Consider the following 23369-nt stretch of genomic DNA (forward strand, 5'->3'; position numbering starts at 1 on the left):
ATACACACACATTTGTTCTTGCTCATCCCCTGCTCGTCCCTCCCTCCCTCCCACCTCTCTCTCTGCCTCCGGCATACAGGGGATCATGACTGATTGACAGGCAGCTCAGCCAATCACACTCACCCGCAGCTCCCAGAACAGAGCCCGGGAGCTGAACAGTGATTGGCCTGTCTCAGGGGAGGCTTTATGTGTGCGTGCGTGTGGGCGTGTGTTTGTGAGTGTGTAGTCATTAATGGCGAAGGGGCAGGCAGCAGTGGGACAGAGTGATGGTTGATCAGCTGAGTGATCTGATCTCAAACTACGCTGAAGAGGAGGGAGAAAGCGAGCGAGGCGCCCGCCCCTCTGCACTGCTCCGCACCACGCATCTTTAGCAGGCACAGACACAACCAGGAGAGTCACACTTAAACTCCCTCCCTCCCCCTCCACCTCAACCCTCTCTCTCTGCCTCCCTCGCACTCTCTCTCTCTCTCTCTCTCTCTCTCTCACACACACACACACACACACACGCGCAGTGGAACAGGACTGGAGCTGAAGCTACCCATCTCTCCCTCTCCCTCTCTCTCTCTCTCTCTCTCTCTCTCTCTCTCTCTCTCTCTCTCCATCTCGCTCTCTCGTCCTCAGTATCGTGGCGAACGGGGAAAGAAGACGCACGTTCTTGGAGATACACGGGACAGGAGAGGCTTCTGCTGCCCGAGTGTGTGTCGCTGTTTGGCCGGACGGGCACCGGACTGAGGGGCACTGCTGCAGCCATGCGAGGAATACCTGCTGCTCCGGGAGTCAGGGTGCTGGGACACATAGGTAAGAGTTAGGCGGCTCTCGTATCTGGTCTGTTCCTGTGGCTATGACTCATGTGCACTGTGTTGGAGGGCCGTGGATGATTCTTTCATGTGGCACTGCGGTAGTCCTTGAGCACAGCTTGGTGTGTGTGTGTGTGTGAGGAGTTAGCAGAAGGCACAGCCTGCGGTGATGTGGGAAGCTTGGCTGAGAGCGAGGCAAGGCTGTTCAAGACAGGGATTTTGTCGCAGGTTTGGATGAAACGGTGAAGGCTGCGGATGTTTAAGAGCCAGGGCTGCCTTGCATCTCCCAGGTCCCTCTCAGGGATGAGCTGTCGCTCTCTGAAACTGACAGGGAGATCTGGCTGTTTGTAGCTTGAGGGGAAGAGGGGCAGTGTTATCTGAAGAAATGCTCTACAGGTTTCACTGGGAGAAAGACTACTGGTCTTGGAGGAGAAAAAAAAAACAGTCAAGGTATGCAGTCCACTTGTAGCCTTGAGGTCAAAATAAAAATAAAACAAAATACAAATGCATTGACAACAATAATAACAAAAAAATATGATTTCAACAAGTTCACCTGAAGGGAAATAATTCCTATAGGTCTTTGGTGAAAGCACGGCTGACAAATTGTGCATGGTCTCACACGGTTCTGTTGTATGACTCAACAGTGAACAAACACAGGGGAGGAAAGTAATATTCTCCTTCCTGTTGGGAATGTAATGATGAGTACAAAAAGGTCAGTAGGAGCTGAGCATCGTAGGGTTGGGATGCAGGGAAGTCTCCCCAAACCAGAGGAATAGATATTCCCACCACTGCCTGCCTAATTTACCAGAACACGCTCCCTCCCCCTCTCCCTCTCCCTCCCCCTCTCCCTCCCGCTCCTCATCACTGTGACTGTATTTAGGTCTTGTTCATAATTAACAACATCTCACAGAGGCGTCTTTAGAGTGCAGACCTAGTTTAGCACTTTAACAAAATTTCTCAATGGGGTCAAATACAACGAGGGGGAATAACAGCACATTCCTGTGGTAAATTACGCTACAGTAAAATATTTTTTTTATTGCCAGCAAAAATGCATAATATCGTGCTAAATCAGCGCCAGCGATGGAGAGTTTGAAACAGTCATTATTTCTCAAGGGTCCAACAACTAATACGCCAATTTCCTATTCTCATGGTTAAGATGACATTTTTGCAATGTAATGGGATGAATCAGTGTGTCTTGATTAAAAAGACGACCGTTTCGCTTACGGTGCTTCACTACAAAGCAGTCAACAATTTATGCTTAGAAGAAACAGCAGCTCAAATTGGTTATGGACCAATAACTACAGTAGAATTTCAAAATACTTCCTGCCAATCCACACTCTGTGACAGGCCGAGTCGACACGCAACGCTGAGAATACCAATAGCACAGCACACGCGACTCCAGGGCTGCTAAACAAAGATTGATTTGATACACCGGGGAAAACTCATCCCTGGCTGCACCTCTTACCTGGGAATGATTGTGTGTTTTTCAGCACTGTAGAACCATGCAGGTTCCTCTACAAAAACGTTGTGAATAAAGTGTCACCTAAAACAGCATTTGTTCCCGGTGAATGTGTGTCATAGCTACCTCTGCATCATTCTGTCTTGATTATAGTCTTAATTGTTCAAGGTTAACAAAAAAAACAAAAATACGAGCACAAAAGTGCCCCCCATCCTGTAGCCTACTTACAGCATACGACCCTGGCGTATAGGCACACCAGCAACATCATCAATCAACAGACAGGCCATGGTTACCTATATGGGGAGGAGCGCGTCTTCCAGAACAGTCAAAAGCCGGTGAGCGGGGTGAAGCGGGAGCGGGGGTGCTAAGCCGGAGGGTTCTGACAGCTTAACATCGATCCCTAATTAATTGTTGACTCGCTGCTTATTTGCAGGCGGTGTGGAGCAGATGTAGGGGGAAGAGCTCCTCTCCAGATTTCATTATGGATGTGAGCCACACAGTGGGCCGTGCTAATGAATGTAGCCATACAGCTAATGCCAGGCACCGGGCTAGCATCAGTAATGCAGGTTGTGTGGCTGCAGGGTGGGTGGCAGAGGACCCGAAAGTGGGTGTTGGGGCCGTGTCACCGGTTCAATTGAGGGGAACACGAAGACGGTAGGGTCCCTGCTGAAAGCACAGTTTTAGCTTAGACAGATTTAATGGTAAATCAATGGAGGGGGGGATTGGGAGGGCTGGGAGAAGGGGGTAAGTTGGCTCACTCCATTGACATCCCCCCTACGAGGCCAACGTCATGACCTCTTATGTAGTTAAGACTAGCATGCGACACGAGAGCGGATAGGTGATGAGAGAGTGAGAAAGAAAAGATGTGGAAGAGAAGAAGAGAGGTGAAGAGAGCGAGAGATAGAGGGAGGGAAGAAAGTGAGAGAGATACAAGGAGAGAGATAGAGAATCGATAATTCTCTTGGGGGATAGGTGGTCCAGGCGGTTCTGAGTTGTTACACTACAGCACAGGCGTTCACAGACGGTTTATGTTGCAGCTGTAAGTAGTAAGCAGAAACACGCCGTATTTCACAAGTGAGTTGCGCGATGTTCCTGTGACCATTGTTTCCCAAAACAATAGTCACATAGTCTTAGAAAGTGTTAGGGACCAAAACAAATCAACATGCGTTTTTTGGGAGTCTGTATTTATGCAGCAATATAAAAGTGCAATGTTAAGGAATTTCTTATTTTATTTGATTATTTCTAAAAGCATTTTTGATTTACTTTTTTTGAATTTGTATTTGTGCCTAATAGTTTTGCACAGTACTGTATCTTATATATACACATTTGCAGTCTTTTTACATATACAGGATTTACGCATCTGTGGATGGGAACATAAGGCTATATTTTCCCACATCTAAGTAACTGCATGTAGGGTTTCCTCTGCAAAGTGCAGCACTTAAGCCTTTCATAGCCACAGCAGGACGTGAATAACATTGGACACTCATAAAGGGATTGCATCACAAGAAATGTAGCTGTCCAGGGTACATTAAGGCACAAATAAAACATCACTTTGTCCTCAGCAGGTCTTAAGTGGTCACAATATACACCTTCCATTTTGTTTGTCACACTGGTAAACAAGCTCTCGTCCTACATCCAGCTCCCCAGCCTGGACGGAAGGATTCTTTAGGCTCGATTCGCAGAATGGACAAGGCTGGGGTCTTTCGGCTTTGTCACAATACCAGGATAATGTGACAGTGGTGTCATCTCCCATTCTTCACGACTTCCACCCAACCCAACCCCAACCCCAACCCAACCCAACCACCCAGCAGGCAGGCAGGCAGGCAGGCTGGGTGGCTGGGTGGCTGCGAGTGTGGCAGGGACAGCCTGCTTTACACTCTCAGCTGGTGAATTAAACATGGTGGAATGGGGCCACTTTATGAGACGTCTGGCACATTAGGAGAGGAGGACCGTAAAATGCTCTTATAGGCCGGCCATGTTACACCATAGGAATGAACACACAAATATTTCATGTTTGGACCCTCCTAATCCATTTGGAGAATGTCAATATTCAGCACTTAAAAAAAGTGCCCCCAGCACGCACCGTCGAGGGGTTAAACTGAACGGAAATGGACAGATTTTCACCACTTTAGCTCGCGTGTCTGTTACTACAGGAGGACTTCTACCCGCAGTTAAACTAAATAATAAACTAAATACAGGGTTTTTTTTATGTGTAAGAGTTAAGATGCAGAGATAGCAGTGTGTAGGTTGAAGTGATGGGAACCCAACACACTATCTCCTAAGAGGTGGACAGCTTCCACAACCCAAATGAGTCTATAGAGGTTGACTTCCTGGACTCCTTCACACAATGAGTCCTTTTCTGATACCATAGACTCTGGCTTTCCATGTTAAGACCCTGAGTAACCAAGTTGTTTAAAAAAGACAAACATTTGTTTAGTCTAAGTTACTCTGGTGCTGAAACCATTTCAACACCTTTCAATAAAGCGAAGAAATATTACAGCAACAACAGATTCTAGTGCTTTCAAGTTGTATTATCCAACCGCAGCATTGAGTTAGGATTATACAGACTCAAATTGCAACTCCAGTGACTAAATCACAAGTAAACAGAAATAAGCATATAAAGTATAGCAGGTATTATAGAATAGGTATTGCTAAAAACCAAAAACTTGACGCTAAAGAGAGAGAAACTGAACTTTAAGACAGGACTGCAAAGCAGTATTTAAAAGTTTTGCTACATAACATATCAAACTGTTTCTACATACATTCTACAGCATTCCCATGACAGCAGATACATCAACTTTATTTATAACATGTTGGTTGAAAATACCTCCACTAAAATATCAATTTGATCTAATAGTGTGCAAACAAGATGTGAGTCAAGTCACTGCTGGGTCCCAGCGTTAAGTAATAAAAGGAAAATGAGCATAAGTGTCGTGAAAGCAAACAGAATACATTAAATTAACTTGTGTGAGCTTCTGGGGAGTTGACTACATCAAGGAAAAAGCATGTTCAGTATTTACGATTCAATCTTTTTCTCTTCATAAATATGCACGTTCTTTTTCCATACATCCTGTATATTGCTGTGATTTCCATGAATAAAACACATACAGTTCCACCAGGGCAATGACCATGTACCCCCCCTCCCAGTTTTAATGGTTTACACATAAAAACCTGAACACTGGGGACCGGGCAATGATGAATGCAAACAATATCAAGCACTGCATCAAGAGTGTCATACTCTCACACATACTAATAACAACCGTACATTTTACATAAAAAATAAATTGCTCATCTGCTCGTTTCTGAAGGAGGTGTAGATGGAATGTCTTAAAGCTGGACCACAGATATTTAAGGGGAAAACCAGCAAATAAAAAACAAGCAAGAACACAAATAAAAATGATTTTTGACAACTTGATCCCAGCTGTGCATCTTGACTGGCTGCTGTTGGCCGGCTCTGTCATAACCAGTATCCATCACAAGCCTGCTCTGATAGCCTCGCCGACAGCTTCATCTACCATCCAACACACAGCCATACCTTCTGCCCTCAACGTCACATATTAATACAAATATCAATATGAGCAGTCGACACAAGCACACCTGACAAGTAACCTCTCGCCTGTGTGAATCTTTAATCCAGTTGCATGTCCATTATGCAGGAGGGCTGTAGAGTCACAACTAAACACCTGTAGCAAGTTTCAGAGATATTTTTTGGCCGATTCAAAAATCTCGAGGTGGCGTGATTCCTTGATGGTTCTCTTCGGTAAAGACTTAGGGTCTCAAGCTTGTTGATTAGGAGGTCTGTGGCGACGCTGGAAGGGTCCTGATGTTTTGGATTTTCTAAACTTGCTATTCTGACTTGTTTTGTTTTGTTCCATTTTGGGATGCTGCCAGTTTTATTTTACTGGACTGTCAAACTAATTCAAACACACTTTCTAAGACGGATCTCTATCCTTTCAGTAATTTTAAATGATTCAAAGTGTAATTATTAGTCACAAACTGCCAAATAATATACATAAGGTCAAGTCAATCATAACATGACGCTGATATGGAGGGGAAAGCCATAAAATGAAATGAACATGAATGGAGCTCGATATTCCTAAAAGCCAATATTCCTGTGTTTCTCAATAACCCCAGGTTGTACTGAATGTTTGTTTTCTTCTTTTTCCTCATCTCTTTTTCCAGATGAAAATTGACAGCGCTGACAGTGGCTAATAACAATGGAAGACAAAGTGACTCATCTCCAGATGAAGACAGATCATTTCTTCTTTCCCAAAGTCCACAGACCCTCTCTCTGAAGGACACAGTGACCTTCACTATCCAGCTTGCATGACAACCTGGCACAGGCTAAATCAAAAGGTTGCTCCTCGTTGCCAAGGACGGCAAGACAACAGGGCCAAATCTTTAGGGACCAGGCGTCAGCAGAAATCCACTCCGTCTCTCAGCAGTAACAAATGAGCCTTTATTTGTGAAGTTAACAGTGCTAACAGCAGACTCCATAAGGACCAATTACTAGCTGAAGGGAATAGGGGGCCAAGATGAAGGAGACGGCGTTTGTGGTTTGTTTGTTAGCCGAGCTAGCTCTGACTGCTTTTGTTTTGGCCTCTAAGGAGGGTTCTCATTGCCCTGATTTGTGTCGATGTGAGACACGACCCTGGTTCTCTCCCAGCTCTATGTACTCAGAGGCTCCCACAGTGGACTGTAATGACTTGGGCCTTGCAACGCTGCCAAGAAAACTGCCATCCGATACACAGGTACTGTTGTTACAGACCAACAACATCATCAATGTGGAAGAACCCTTGGATTACCTGGTCAACATCACAGAGATCGACTTGTCCCAGAACAACATTTCGTCCCTGAGCAGTGTCCGCCTGGGGCTTCTTCCCCAGTTGCTGTCGCTGCACGTGGAGGAGAACTGCGTCCAGACCCTGTCGGACAGCTGCATCCCTTCCCTGCCCAACCTCCAGGAGTTCTACATCAACCACAACCGGATCTCCTCCATCAGTCCCAGGGCCTTCCAAGGGTTAGGGAGACTTTTACGCCTGCATCTGAACTCCAACCGACTGAGGGCCATCAACATGGAGTGGTTCCAGCCTCTTCGCACCCTGGAGATCCTCATGATCGGAGAAAACCCCGTTCTCCAGCTGTCTGACATGAACTTTAAGCCTCTGGTCAACCTCCGTAGCTTGGTTCTCGCCAGGATGAATCTGTCAGAGATCCCGGACAACACTCTGGTGGGCCTTGAGAACTTGGAGAGCATCTCCTTCTTTGACAACTTGTTTGAAAAGGTTCCACGGGCCGCCCTAAAACGGGCAGAAAATCTGAAGTTCCTGGATCTAAACAAGAACCCGATCGAGCGGATTCAGAAGGGGGACTTTGCGGACATGATCCACCTCAAGGAGCTGGGCGTCAACAGCATGACGGAGCTGGTGTGCATCGACGGTTTCGCACTGAGCAACTTACCCGAACTAACCAAGATCGAGGCCACCAACAACCCCAAACTGTCCTACATCCACCCGGACGCCTTCTACAAGTTGCCCCGGCTGGAGACGCTGATGCTGAACAGCAACGCCCTGAGCGCCCTGCACCGCAGGACCGTGGAGTCCCTGCCAAACCTGCGGGAGGTGAGCATGCACAGCAACCCCATCCGCTGCGACTGCGTCGTCCGCTGGATCAACATGAACAGGACCGGAGTCCGTTTCATGGAGCCTGACTCGCTGTTCTGTGCTGAGCCCCCAGAGTACCAGGGCCAGCACGTCCGACAGGTGCACTTCAGGGAGATGACGGAGATCTGCCTTCCGCTCATCTCGTCCGGAAGCCTTCCGGATCGAATGGCCATCAGGAAAGGGGGTCAGGTGACGATGCACTGCAGGGCGTTTGGAGAACCGGAGCCCGAAATCTACTGGGTCACGCCGACTGGGCTCAGGGTGCTGCCCAACAGCGTGTCTGATAAGTACTACATGCACCCAGAGGGGACCTTCGACATCCATGATGCTGGTGCCCATGAGGCCGGCCTGTACACTTGCGTCGCTCACAATCTTGTCGGCGCAGACCTGAAATCCGTCTTGGTGGTGGTGGACGGATACTTTCCCAAACCTTCGAACCAATCTTTGCGGCTGGACACCAAGTCCGTGCAGCCTCGTTCTGTTTTACTGTCCTGGAATAACCCTGGTGGTTTTGTTTTTAATATAAAGTGGTACATGACCGCCCACGTTAACCACCGCTCCATGGCGTTTACCGCCAGGGTTCCTTCTGATGTGAAAGAGTACCGGCTGGCTCACTTGAGACCCTCCACCCAGTACAGGGTATGTGTGGAGGTGACAAGCAGACAGCTGGGAGGCTACAGGGACTGTGTCAATGTCACCACTAAAGGACTGGAAGACCCTGTTGACAGCAGTGAGAACTGGGACACCATAGTGATGAGTGTCTGCGCTGTGCTTTTCGTGGTGGTCGCCGTGGCTTTTTCTGTCATCTACACATCTCTGCGTAGCCAGTTCTTTTACAGGAAGTTGATAGAGGATCAGGCTGAGTCACTGCTAGGTCCTAATGATGGTTCATCTTCCTCTCTCTCAGGACTGGGTGTTTCTGGTGTCAAGGTTAGGGCAACGGTAGTAGACTTTCCAGACCATTCCATGTGAGCAACAACCTTGGTCATGGAAATGAATGCACTGGATTAGGACATCATGGAAGAGAGATGGACACAAGCATTTGATTGATGTGCCCTCTTTTCGAGACATTTGAAAGGACACCTGATCGGTGAATTTGACAGGGTGGATTCCGGTAGGGTTCATGCATAACTATGTAACCAGCTAAAACCAGACTAAAGACTATTTTCTAATACAAAATGTGTGTCATTGCAGCAGATCTTTCACAGACAAGTATCTAAATTGATATACGTGGCTACTGGTCATTCATGCGGTGCGACTGGAATAAAGCAGCACAAAGACTATTTTGTCTGTTCTTCTACCGTGATTTATAACCGCTTGTGGAGATGTCTTTGTGGGTCGCAAGGAAACTTATACGTGCTGTGTAACATTGAAGGGCCATACGTAACAGAATTCTACTTGTAGAGTTTATAAAAAAGGGAAAACTTGTTAGAATAGTATACAATAACATGAACTATGATGTAAAACATTTTATGATCAAATACACTTTTTCATAAAGAAAAACGTATGCTGTCTTCTAACTGAAAGGTAATGTTTACTCTCACATTGAGTCGCCATATTGTCCGAAAAGCAGCTTGGCAGTACAAAGATGAATATGGCACTGTACTGCTTTCAAATAAGGACTTAGGCCCTAGCTGTAAAATCCAGTTGTCCCCCCCCCCAAAAAAAGGTTAGAATTCATAAATTCAAAAACCATAAATCTTTCTATATCACTGTCTAAACCATACAAGAGGAACACTGTGTTGTGGACAAACACAATTACTAGGGCTGCCCTTGAAGGCGGACATTTTAACATTGTTACAAAAATGCAATCTCAAGCAGGATGACGTGTTTTGCCAATCAGGGGGAAGGAGTGTGTAACTGAGTGAGTGAGTGTGCGTGTGTGCTTACGTGCGTTAACACTGTACGTGTGTGGGCATGGCATTGGAGACCCTATTGAATTAGAATTGCATTATATTCTCCTTCATTAAAAATCCAATATGGATTCCCAACACAAACCTCACTGAGGTGATGAATCGGCTTCACATTCGGACTGATGGGGGGCATTTATCAAGAGGACTGAGCCATATATCAACAGAGTTTCAGCACCTTGGACAGGGCTTTTAGAGTGTGGCCATTTGTCACCGCCAAGGGAGCTAAAATATGACCCATTAGAGCACAGGTAGTGAGTGGGTCAGCAGGAACGTGTTGCCGGAACGTTCCCTCTCCCTCCGTGACCCTGGCGAGACACGGGCGCCGCTGCAGGAACAGCTCAGCAACTTTTTGGCTCGTTTGTTAAACACTTCCCATCGAACCAGGAGAGGAAGGAGACAAATGGAGCGCAAAATGAGGACAAAGTGCTGGAAGTCAGTCACATGACGGCTGACGCCCTGAACATCTGTCCTGCTGATGTTATTGATGTGTGGCATATTTTTGGGTACCGGGCAAGATGGCTGGTTAGGAATCGTCATGAGAGACATAGCCTCAAATCAAATCAAAATGTATTTGTATAGCCCTTTTTACACGCAAGCATGTCACAGAGGGCTTCACATACACCCATAGAACTGCCCCTCAACCAACCTAAACCCTCAGGGAAGACAAGGAAAAACTCCCAGAAAAACTCACTAAAACTCCTGTGGAGTGCCCTGTGTTTGCTGGGTTATCAGGATCCAAGTTTCACTTGAAAGAGTGGATTTCCTGGAAAACGGGCCGGACCTTTGAGGCGTCGTCACACAGACTCGATCATACCCTGTCTACACAGTTTGAACTCCATTTTGCTCCTCCCGACAAGGGAAAACTTTGCCTCAGGATAGAATCCAATCAGGGAAACAAAATAATAATAGACACATCTTATAAATGTTTCACCCATGCAAACACTTTCCAATACAAGGCTGCTCTCAGTTATTAATTTGGCGCTATCTAGGGCCATGAAATGTGTTAATTCAGTTATAAATTGAGGTTGCTTTCCGTTGACGTGTTCTCCTTCAGACAGGCTGAGTCAGGGGCATCGTAACAGTAGACCTCTTCAGGGGGCATCGTAACAGTAGACCTCTTCAGGGGGCATCGTAACAGTAGACCTTTCACGCACGGAGATACCAGACACGGGCGGCCAGGGAATCTAGTTCACATCATTTCAGGGGGTGTGTGTGGTGTGCTTAATCACAGCAGTGTTGACTAGTAACCGTCTACATCCACACACACACACACAGAACTCCTGAACAAACAGTTAACAGACATTCAGTACACCCACACAATCAACTTCCTGATAATTTGTTCACTGATGTACCATGCGCTTTGTCATTAATATTGTGCAAGGCAAATAGGCAGCACATGATGAACTGAATAGCCAGGTCCAGGGAGAATGTGGAAATTAGCTCCCAGTTTTCCTCCATACAAAACCAATTAGTCATTCTTTTCATGGATCTCCAAGGTTAGTATTTGGTTGCTTGCACATTTTGCAACTAGAATACAATCATTTAAAGTGACAGACTTTGTCGCAAAGGGATTTTGAAACTGCTAGGCAACATTATTTAGGAAGCTACAGTATGGTTAGCATTCCAAACATGAAGTCCTATTTCCATTCAAATCTTTTCCACAATCACTTGAGAATAACAAAATACAAAATAGACCAATACACTATACAGAAGGGCTGTCTCCTTAATACTTGCTTGAGCATCTTGATAGCCATCTTCATAGACTCAGTGCTTTATTACATTATAAAATATTATTCTAAAGAATATTCTTGAACAGACAGACACCACTGGTTAGCCCACACAATGCAGGCATTCTACACACCCAGATTCCTTCCAGCTGCAAGGTATCTACGCTCTTCTCTCCCTTTATAGTTCTGTACTATTCTTTTGACGACAAAGAAAAAGAGGAAGGGAGAGAGAGAGAGAGAGAGAGAGAGAGAGAGAGAGAGAGAGAGAGGGGGTGCAGTGCACTATGTGTTGTAAAGATGATAAGAAGAGTATGGTGCAGGTCAGAGAGGGAGAGCCTGCGCTGTGATTGGGTTCAGAGTTGTGAGGGAGGCCTAGTCTGTCCAAGAAAGGAGACATATCAAGGGGAAAGAATACGAGAGAAAGGTAATGCATCTGTCTATTATGAGCCTCTGATAAAGAAATACCCCCATGGGCCAAATACAACATCAACACATAAGGAAATCTTAATAGACTTTTATATTGTTTCATGGTCCTTGTATCGTACCTGCTGTGTCGTCCATTGGGATATTCCACAAAATACACAATCTAATGACCTCTGATTAAAGTTAACAAATAACTCCTATTACCATGTTTCCCCTGGGACAATTCCTCTGCCGTCATTTACCACATGAAACAACAAGAAAATCTATACTACAAAAAGAGAACGAAAAGTTCCCCTAAGTGCTGCAAAAATGCTCTGCTTCTGAATTATTACCCCATTACGCACATTTTGCATTTAGGCCAGAGCTGCTCGTTGTGGCTTAGAGTAAGTAAAAATAGAAAGATTCACATGTATCTAACCCTCAGCTAACTGCACCCTGGGGCTGTAAGTGATGATGTTTCCATTCAAAGGCCCATTAAGTTAAAACAACTCGGGTGACAGCGTGATCCCATATCAAGGATTTGTGTGATTTCATCATTCAGTATTGCCCCAAACATGCCCCCCAAAGTACTGCTTATTAATATACACGTGTGTGTGTGTGGGGGGGTGGGTGGGTTCACTGTAATCCCCCAATCCCAAAGCTCCCCTTCCCAGGATGCACTGCTACTAGATGTTCTAGAATCTCCCAGGGTTCGTTTTCCAGAGCTGCAGGGGCTGATACGATGGGCCCCACAGAGAGCCTGAGCTACGTATTGCAGTCTTACCGGCTGCTCCTGCAGTCTTACCGGCTGCTCCTGCAGTCTTACCGGCTGCTGCAGCAGCCAGGGAGGTTGTGAGGGATGACTGCTGCAGCAGCCAGGGAGGTTGTGAGGGATGACTGCTGCAGCAGCCAGGGAGGTTGTGAGGGATGACTGCTGCAGCAGCCAGGGAGGTTGTGAGGGATGACTGCTGCAGCAGCCAGGGAGGTTGTGAGGGATGACTGCTGCAGCAGCCAGGGAGGTTGTGAGGGATGACTGCTGCAGCCAGGGAGGTTGTGAGGGATGACTGCTGCAGCAGCCAGGGAGGTTGTGAGGGATGACTGCTGCAGCAGCCAGGGAGGTTGTGAGGGATGACTGCTGCAGCAGCCAGGGAGGTTGTGAGGGATGACTGCTGCAGCAGCCAGGGAGGTTGTGAGGGATGACTGCTGCAGCAGCCAGGGAGGTTGTGAGGGATGACTGCTGCAGCAGCCAGGGAGGTTGTTAGGGATGACTGCAGCAGCCAGGGAGGTTGTGAGGGATGACTGCTGCAGCCAGGGAGGTTGTGAGGGATGACTGCTGCAGCCAGGGAGGTTGTGAGGGATGACTGCTGCAGCAGCCAGGGAGGTTGTGAGGGATGACTGCTGCAGCAGCCAGGGAGGTTGTGAGGGATGACAAGCAGCAGCCAGGGAGGTTGTGAGGGATGACAAGCAGCAGCCAGGGAGGTTGTGAGGGATGACTGCTGCAGCCAGGGAGGTTGTGAGGGATGACAAGTAGCAGCCAGGGAGGTTGTGAGGGATGACTGCTGCAGCCAGGGAGGTTGTGAGGGATGACTGCTGCAGCCAGGGAGGTTGTGAGGGATGACTGCAGCAGCCAGGGAGGTTGTGAGGGATGACTGCTGCAGCAGCCAGGGAGGTTGTGAGGGATGACTGCTGCAGCAGCCAGGGAGGTTGTGAGGGATGACTGCTGCAGCAGCCAGGGAGGTTGTGAGGGATGACTGCTGCAGCAGCCAGGGAGGTTGTGAGGGATGACTGCTGCAGCAGCCAGGGAGGTTGTGAGGGATGACTGCTGCAGCCAGGGAGGTTGTGAGGGATGACTGCTGCAGCAGCCAGGGAGGTTGTGAGGGATGACAAGCAGCAGCCAGGGAGGTTGTGAGGGATGACTGCTGCAGCCAGGGAGGTTGTGAGGGATGACTGCTGCAGCCAGGGAGGTTGTGAGGGATGACTGCTGCAGCAGCCAGGGAGGTTGTGAGGGATGACTGCTGCAGCAGCCAGGGAGGTTGTGAGGGATGACTGCTGCAGCAGCCAGGGAGGTTGTGAGGGATGACAAGCAGCAGCCAGGGAGGTTGTGAGGGATGACAAGCAGCAGCCAGGGAGGTTGTGAGGGATGACTGCTGCAGCCAGGGAGGTTGTGAGGGATGACTGCTGCAGCAGCCAGGGAGGTTGTGAGGGATGACTGCTGCAGCCAGGGAGGTTGTGAGGGATGACTGCTGCAGCCAGGGAGGTTGTGAGGGATGACTGCTGCAGCCAGGGAGGTTGTGAGGGATGACTGCAGCAGCCAGGGAGGTTGTGAGGGATGACTGCAGCAGCCAGGGAGGTTGTGAGGGATGACTGCTGCAGCAGCCAGGGAGGTTGTGAGGGATGACTGCTGCAGCAGCCAGGGAGGTTGTGAGGGATGACTGCTGCAGCCAGGGAGGTTGTGAGGGATGACTGCAGCAGCCAGGGAGGTTGTGAGGGATGACTGCTGCAGCAGCCAGGGAGGTTGTGAGGGATGACAAGCAGCAGCCAGGGAGGTTGTGAGGGATGACTGCTGCAGCCAGGGAGGTTGTGAGGGATGACTGCTGCAGCAGCCAGGGAGGTTGTGAGGGATGACTGCTGCAGCTAGGGAGGTTGTAAGGGATGACTGCTGCAGCAGCCAGGGAGGTTGTGAGGGATGACTGCTGCAGCCAGGGAGGTTGTGAGGGATGACTGCTGCAGCCAGGGAGGTTGTGAGGGATGACTGCTGCAGCCAGGGAGGTTGTGAGGGATGACTGCTGCAGCCAGGGAGGTTGTGAGGGATGACTGCTGCAGCCAGGGAGGTTGTGAGGGATGACTGCTGCAGCAGCCAGGGAGGTTGTGAGGGATGACTGCTGCAGCAGCCAGGGAGGTTGTGAGGGATGACAAGCAGCAGCCAGGGAGGTTGTGAGGGATGACAAGCAGCCATGCAGAGGAAGTGCCTCGGCAGCCTCCCCCAGGACGCAGGAAACAGCAGAGCGCCACGCTGACGTTTACTTCTGTACCGATGAAAAGAAGAGCAGAGACTTGGCAGCTTCCATGTGTCAGTCTGGAGTTGTGAGAGAGGGAAGAACCCCCGAGCACTCACTGCGAAACCACATCAATAAGACACTACGGGCAGAGACAGAGGCCAGGCTCCTCCACTGGCTCCTCCACTGGCTCCTCCACTGGCTCCTCTGCCAGCAGGGATGGTGCCAGAGCTTCGTTTTTATCTATCACAGCCATCAAAAATGATTGGAGCCTCTTTACGCCGTTAAGGATTACTTCATATGTGGCCAAGGAACGTTTAATGAACTGCAGTGAATTTATGTGTTTCTGTAGCATGTACAGTCTAGTGAGATCTGTAATGAGGCCTGGTTTGGCCACAGGAGATGGCTTCGGCTCAGTGGTGGAGCAACTGACTGGAGATCGAGAGGTGTAAGTCGCTTTGAATAAAAGCGTCTGTTAAATGAACACAGTTTTACTATTAGATTTGAATGACTCTATAAACTGTACGAGTCTGTAAAATTGCAGAAATTCTGATCTATAAAACAGTATTCAATCATTTTTTGTCACCTTTTTAATTACTGCCTTTCTGACCACATGCTCGCTTCAAGAGCCACACACGTGAAGCTACAAGGAGAGTTGGGAGTTCATCACCTCCATATTCCCCAACACTCACTCTCCTCTCAGGACCCCTCTGTGTTCGCGGCTCCCGCCAGCGTCCATGGGCGTGGCCGGGTCTCAGAGGAGGCTTCTGAGTTCCCTTATCCTCCGCTGCACCGTGGCATTCACGGCGACACCACCAAAGGCTTCTCTATGATTACACATTCCATAATGAATAATTTACCTTCTTCTAATGACCCGGTAAGCTGGTTCATTTAAACGGAAGCTTCCTCCTAGCGCTGTGATTATAGCTGTGAGCCGAGGTGAGAGGCAGATTAGAGGAAATGAAGGCAGGCTTGTCTGGGGAAAGGGGGGGTCCCATCCCACCAAACACACGCATCGAGGTACTCATTACTACAGAACCAACGTTGGCCGGTGTCGTCAAGCCCACATAATACAAGTTACAGGAAATCACTTGGATGCTACGTCAAACCATTATTGATGGCCATCTTTTTATATATTTTTTCTGATCTCTGTCTACAGGTCATTCATGACGCTAAGTTGACTTCATCCTAACTTGTTAGTGAGGTTCTGCAGTCCTTCGGCCGTCGGTTCTATCTAAAGCAAACACGTTTACACTAGCTCTGAAAACTGCTTTGAGTCATGAGTCTACAGGCTGTTTTTGTAAGGGCAGCTTTTTGGTCATAAGCCAGGCTTTTAAGAGAGGCTATACATAGATGTTTTTCAGTGCCGACAGTATTGGGTAAACACTGTTCTAAATATGTAATAAATGCACAGATTTTTGTGCCTGAAGTCTTCTTTTAGCATGCATCCTGGCCGTGCTTTCAGAGCTGGGGGTCATATGGGAAAGGGGTTCCCATGCTTGTAGAGAGCTTGAATCTAATCATGGCTGCACGTCACAACATCTGCAGTTCTGCTGCTACTATCCCACCCGAGTCTGTTCCAAACATCTTCCCTCAGTAACTGGACTAGACTGGACCTCCTCTCTTCTGCCTGTATGCAGGACATGCACCCATCTGATCAGCTTCATACAGCCTGACTCCATTATCCTCCTCTAATCTAGTCAAGTACAAAAGGCATCGGCTGTGCTGTCGACTGTTTGATGTTCATCAACCCCGCATTCTCACTCTCCCTCCGTCCTCATCACCCCCTCTCACCAGCTGGCTCTCCAAAACCTCAGATAAGACAAATCCACCAAATTAGGACAGATCACAGCCAAAAAACACAGGCCACACCAATCCTAATGACAATAATTGCATTTAGCACTAATCGGGTATTTAAATGTTTTGAATTGCAAATGCGCAAACCGGAGTCCCTCTGTGTGTGTGTGTGTCTGTGCGAGTGTGTCTGTGTGTGTGTACTTAAAAGCTCTTTGGGACAGGGTCTGTGCAGGCCCCTAGTTGCACAACGGTTCAAACTGAGAAGTGTTTCAAAGAAACGTTTTAAACACTGTCTGCCTGCTTAGGTAAGAACAATAAAAAATACACAGTGTGTGTCAGTGTATGTCTAACTGTCAGTGTGTGTCTGACTGTCAGTGTGTGTGTGTCAGTGTGTGTCTGACTGTGTCAGTGTGTGTGTGCTCCAACAACTAACTCTGACATCTGCTCAGTGAAGTCCAACGGTTTTCAAACTCCTTGAATATGTAAACTACAAGCTTATTCAATACTTTGTGTGACACAATACATGTCAGATGTTCACAGAGATGCAAGCAAACTTGAATAAGACAAATGTGAACGTTTCCACAAGTGAAGGCCTGGGGATTTCATTAAAGCTGGATTCCAAATCTGGAACTGGAGACTTCCGACTTTGTTGGATGTAGCCATTAAGCGCTGGCTGTAGATAACAGCAGCAGCAGAGCTAATATGAGCTAGCGCTGGCAGTGGATAACAGCAGCAGAGCTAATATGAGCTAGCGCTGGCAGTGGATAACAGCAGCAGAGCTAATATGAGCTAGCGCTGGCAGTGGATAACAGCAGCAGAGCTAATATGAGCTAGCGCTGGCAGTGGATAACAGCAGCAGAGCTAATATGAGCTAGCGCTGGCTGTGGATAACAGCAGCAGCAGAGCTAATATGAGCTGGCGCTGGCTGTAGATAACAGCAGCAGAGCTAATATGAGCTAGCGCTGGCTGTGGATAACAGCAGCAGCAGAGCTAATATGAGCTAGCGCTGGCTGTAGATAACAGCAGCAGAGCTAATATGAGCTAGCGCTGGCTGTGGATAACAGCAGCAGCAGAGCTAATATGAGCTAGCGCTGGCAGTGGATAACAGCAGCAGAGCTAATATGAGCTAGCGCTGGCTGTGGATAACAGCAGCAGCAGAGCTAATATGAGCTAGCGCTGGCTGTAGATAACAGCAGCAGAGCTAATATGAGCTAGCGCTGGCTGTAGATAACAGCAGCAGAGCTAATATGAGCTAGCGCTGGCTGTGGATAACAGCAGCAGCAGAGCTAATATGAGCTAGCGCTGGCTGTGGATAACAGCAGCAGCAGAGCTAATATGAGCTAACGCTGGCTGTAGATAACAGCATCAGAGCTAATATGAGCTAGCGCTGGCAGTGGATAACAGCAGCAGAGCTAATATGATCTAGCGCTGGCTGTGGATAACAGCAGCAGCAGAGCTAATATGAGCTAGCGCTGGCTGTAGATAACAGCAGCAGCAGAGCTAATATGAGCTAGCGCTGGCTGTAGATAACAGCAGCAGAGCTAATATGAGCTAGCGCTGGCTGTAGATAACAGCAGCAGAGCTAATATGAGCTAGCGCTGGCTGTAGATAACAGCAGCAGAGCTAATATGAGCTAGCGCTGGCTGTGGATAACAGCAGCAGCAGAGCTAATATGAGCTAGTGCTGGCTGTGGATAACAGCAGCAGCAGAGCTAATATGAGCTAACGCTGGCTGTAGATAACAGCATCAGAGCTAATATGAGCTAGCGCTGGCAGTGGATAACAGCAGCAGAGCTAATATGATCTAGCGCTGGCTGTGGATAACAGCAGCAGCAGAGCTAATATGAGCTAGCGCTGGCTGTAGATAACAGCAGCAGAGCTAATATGAGCTAGCGCTGGCTGTGGATAACAGCAGCAGCAGAGCTAATATGAGCTAGCGCTGGCTGTAGATAACAGCATCAGAGCTAATATGAGCTAGCGCTGGCAGTGGATAACAGCAGCAGAGCTAATATGAGCTAGCGCTGGCTGTGGATAACAGCAGCAGCAGAGCTAATATGAGCTAGCGCTGGCTGTAGATAACAGCAGAAGAGGTAATATGAGCTAGTGCTGGCTGTGGATAACAGCAGCAGCAGAGCTAATATGAGCTAGCGCTGGCTGTAGATAACAGCATCAGAGCTAATATGAGCTAGCGCTGGCAGTGGATAACAGCAGCAGAGCTAATATGAGATAGCGCTGGCTGTAGATAACAGCAGCAGCATAGCTAATATGAGCTAGCGCTGGCAGTGGATAACAGCAGCAGAGCTAATATGAGCTAGCGCTGGCTGTGGATAACAGCAGCAGCAGAGCTAATATGAGCTAGCGCTGGCTGTAGATAACAGCAGCAGAGCTAATATGAGCTAGCGCTGGCTGTGGATAACAGCAGCAGCAGAGCTAATATGAGCTAGCGCTGGCTGTAGATAACAGCATCAGAGCTAATATGAGCTAGCGCTGGCTGTAGATAAGAGCAGCAGACCAGAGCTAATATGAGCTAGCGCTCTGCCTGCTTTAAATCAAAAACAATTTGGAAGAATTGACATCTTCAACAGCTCCCCTCACAGGGAGGCTGTAAATCTGCAATAAACCTTGGTCGTCAGTTAGCAAAAACAAGAAATTATTCCCCAATCAATCAGTCAATCAGCAGGAGTCTTGGCCTGAGATGAACATCCTAAAGATGTAGTTCATGAAAGCTGTACTGGAGCCACACAGCAAACTGGACGAATAAAAGATCAAAAGTATATCCCTGTAGTGGACCTGAATAGTTTTTCCTGCGTCACACAATGTATTTTCCCTGACCACTATAGACTGCCTACATACAATTAGGTCCATAAATATTTGGACATTGACACAATTTTCATCATTTTGGCTCTGTATACCACCACAATGGATTTGAAATGAAACAATCAAGATGTGCTTTAAGTGCAGACTTTCAGCTTTAATTTCAGGGTATTTACATCCAAATCAGGTGAACAGTGTAGGAATTACAACACATTTTATATCTGCCCCCCCCCCCCCCCTTTTTAAGGGACCAAAAATAATTGGACAAACTAACATAATCATAAATCAAATTGTCACTTTTAATACTTGGTTGCAAATCCTTTGCAGTCAATGACAGCCTGAAGTCTGGAACCCATAGACATCACCAGACGCTGGGTTTCGTCCCTGGTGATGCTCTGCCAGGCCTCTACTGCAACTGTCTTCAGTTCCTGCTTGTTCTTGGGGCATTTTCCCTTCAGTTTTGTCTTTAGCAAGTGAAATGCATGCTCAATTGGATTTAGGTCAGGTGATTGACTTGGCCATTGCAGAACATTCCACTTCTTTGCCTTAAAAAACTCTTTGGTTGCTTTCGCAGTATGCTTCGGGTCATTGTCCATCTGCACTGTGAAGCGCCGTCCTATGAGTTCTGAAGCATTTGGCTGAATCTGAGCAGATAATATTGCCAGAAACACTTCAGAATTCATCCTACTGCTTTTGTCAGCAGTCACATCATCGATAAATACAAGGGAACCAGTTCCATTGGCAGCCATACATGCCCACGCCATAACACTACCTCCACCATGCTTCACTGATGAGGTGGTATGCTTTGGATCATGAGCAGTTCCTTCCCTTCTCCATACTCTTCTCTTCCCATCATTCTGGTACAAGTTGATCTTGGTCTCATCTGTCCATAGGATGTTGTTCCAGAACTGTACAGGCTCTTTTAGATGTTTTTTTAGCAAACTCTAATCTGGTCTTCCTGTTTTTGAGACTCACCAATGGTTTACATCTTGTGGTGAACCCTCTGTATTTACTCTGGTGAAGTCTTCTCTTAACCCTTGTGCTGCCTTCGGGTCACATGACCCAAAGGTTCATAACGAACCATCGTTGTGTTTACCCAATTTTACCCAATACAAAAACAAATACAAATAATTTTCTTTTAACCTTCGCAATGTGGGGGGTCTGAGACAGCCCAACGGTTAAAAGAAAATGATTCACTTTGTTTTTGTATGCGGTAAAGTTGTCGCAATATGACGGTGGGTCTTAATGACTGATGGGTCAGAATGACCCGAAGATAACACAAGGGTTAATTTTTGACTTTGACACAGATACGCCTACCTCCTGGAGAGTGTTCTTGATCTGGCCAACTGTTGTGAAGGGGTTTTTCTTCACCAGGGAAAGAATTCTTCTGTCATCCACCACAGTTGTTTTCCGTGGTCTTCCGGGTCTTTTGGTGTTGCTGAGCTCACCAGTGCGTTCTTTATTTTTAAGAATGTACCAAACAGTTGATTTGGCCACACCTAATGTTTTTGCTATCTCTCTGATAGGTTTGTTTTGATTTTTCAGCCTAACGATGGCTTGCTTCACTGATGGTGACAGCTCTTTGGACTTCATATTGAGAGTTGACAGCAACAGATTCCAAACACAAATACCATACTTGAAATGAACTCTAGACCTTTTATCTGCTCCTTGTCAATGAAATAACGAACTCCCATGAGGGAATAACATACACCTGGCCATGGAACAGCTGAGCAGCCAATTGTCCAATTACTTTTGGTCCCTTAAAAAGGGGGGGGGCACATATCAAATGTGTTGTAATTCCTACACCGGTCGCCTGATTTGGATGTAAATACCCTGAAATTAAAGCTGAAAGTCTGCACTTAAAGCACATCTTGATTGTTTCATTTCAAATCCATTGTGGTGGTATACAGAGCCAAAATGATGAAAAATGTGTCAATGTCCAAATATTTATGGACCTAACTGTATAGTCACTATAGACTGCCTACATATGGTCATTATAGACTGCCTACATATAGTCACTATAGACTGTCTACATGTAGTCACTATAGACTGTCTACATATAGTCACTATAGACTGTCTACATGTAGTCACTATAGACTTCCTACATAGTCACTATAGACTGCCTACATATAGTCACTATAGACTGTCTACATGTAGTCACTATAGACTGTCTACATGTAGTCACTATAGACTGTCTACATGTAGTCACTATAGACTGCCTACATGTAGTCACTATAGACTGTCTACATGTAGTCACTATAGACTGTCTACATGTAGTCACTATAGACTGTCTACATATAGTCACTATAGACTGTCTACATATAGTCACTATAGCTACCATGAGTCTCTGATGCACTGCCTATATTCTGTTTCATCATTACATCAAATATCCCTCTGAGTACTTTCTGTTTGTACTCCCAAGTGTGAGGAGGTACACCCATCATAGCAGCACCTCCCCCATCACTGACCCGACGGCCAGGCAGCACCTCCCCCATCACTGACCCGACGGCCAGGCAGCACCTCCCCCATCACTGACCCGACGGCCAGGCAGCACCAGCATCCTTTATCAGGCTTCTCTTTGTGTGTTCCTCTCTTCTTGGTACTCGCACATTCAGAATGTTTCCTGAACTGGAAGACACCGTATATGGTAAATCGCCAGTGAACATTTCTAAAGCGACCAGCGGTGGCTGTTTTCTTGTGGCTTTGCTTTTTCTGTAAAAGTTCCTTTTAGCTGCTCTACAGCCAGGCATTTCTCCCTCTGGGAAAAGTGCATCTTTGATATTTTTATCTCACTTGAGGCAAAGACCCATCCTTTATTGATAAAACTACCAAGGAGAGAGACTAATGTTCAAAGCACAGTAAACATGACTGCATCCTTCGCAAGGCAAAACTGTGGGTATTCCACACAAATAGCAAGCACACCACAAATTTAGACAGAATAATAATCCCTCGCAAGACGTTTTCCCATCCAACACTTTTTTCAGAACATCCCCTTCATTGGGAATTTTCCACAAGACAATTTCCAAATCTAACAAACAGCAGTTTTAGAACTCTTTACATTCACACACAACCACACCTTTTCCTGAAACTGCAAACAACCACTGCTGTTTCTGAACCTTTAACTGAAGTTTATTTGTTGTTGTCTTGAAGTGAGGTTCACACAGACACACACACACTCCGAACCATCCCAGAATCTCATCAGCTGTGAATGCAGTGGCAGCTGGAAAGTCTTGCCAAAGTCAGTCCTGGAAGAGAAACTGAGCGGCCAGCTCTAATATGCTGGTCCAATCTAAAGGATACCTCAGCATTGTGCAGTATTCGATTTGTCACCTTACGTAACCACAGCTTAGATCAATGGCCGTCTGTTCTGCTGTGAAGTCTGGTACTGGGTAAATGCCCCTGGGATCGATGGAGCAACGACTCCTCTCAGCTCATTGGGTTCAGGGTGTACTTTTGGGGGCGAGCAAATCCTTTTCTCCCATTGAGTGGTATAGGCTACTCTAAGAAAACAACTAATGTTCTCAACAGTTAGTTTGGACTCAATTACAAAGACTTTCATAATAATACGGGTTAAAAATCTAAATACGTTTACGTTCCTTATTACAAAATCCTCTGTGAAGTCTCTCCACTGTTCAAAGGTTCAGGTACAGTTGTTAACAAGATGTCGGTGTAAAACCCATTTGTATGAAGTCATGTTGGCACTGTGCTGCTGATGAACAGCAGAAGCATCTCTATGAGGTACAGATGGCTTCTGTCCCATGACTAGTTTCTCCACGCTAAGTGAAAACCTGCAGTCCTCTGC

The 23369-nt window shown here is 47.1% G+C and overlaps 3 protein-coding genes across 4 annotated transcripts in view; 2 read left to right on the forward strand and 1 right to left on the reverse strand.

The window, feature by feature from the left end:
• Nucleotides 1-23369, forward strand: part of LOC134020774 (E3 ubiquitin-protein ligase AMFR-like) — a 343986-nt gene that overhangs the window by 32633 nt on the left and 287984 nt on the right. The window lies entirely within an intron of this gene.
• Nucleotides 1-23369, reverse strand: part of immp2l (inner mitochondrial membrane peptidase subunit 2) — an 88744-nt gene that overhangs the window by 10036 nt on the left and 55339 nt on the right. The window lies entirely within an intron of this gene.
• Nucleotides 725-9402, forward strand: lrrn3a (leucine rich repeat neuronal 3a). The gene is made up of 2 exons (XM_062461009.1): nt 725-798; nt 6439-9402. The coding sequence occupies exon 2, from the start codon at nt 6792-6794 to the stop codon at nt 8889-8891; it is 2100 nt and encodes a 699-aa protein (XP_062316993.1). The 5' UTR covers nt 725-798; nt 6439-6791; the 3' UTR covers nt 8892-9402.

Source organism: Osmerus eperlanus, chromosome 5 (genome assembly GCF_963692335.1).
Source record: "Osmerus eperlanus chromosome 5, fOsmEpe2.1, whole genome shotgun sequence".
NCBI classification, from domain to species: Eukaryota; Metazoa; Chordata; class Actinopteri; order Osmeriformes; family Osmeridae; genus Osmerus; species Osmerus eperlanus.

Coding starts and splice junctions, on each gene's coding strand:
- lrrn3a (XM_062461009.1), top strand. CDS start 6,792: ATGAAGGAGACGGCGTTTGTGGTTTGTTTGTTAGCCGAGCTAGCTCTG.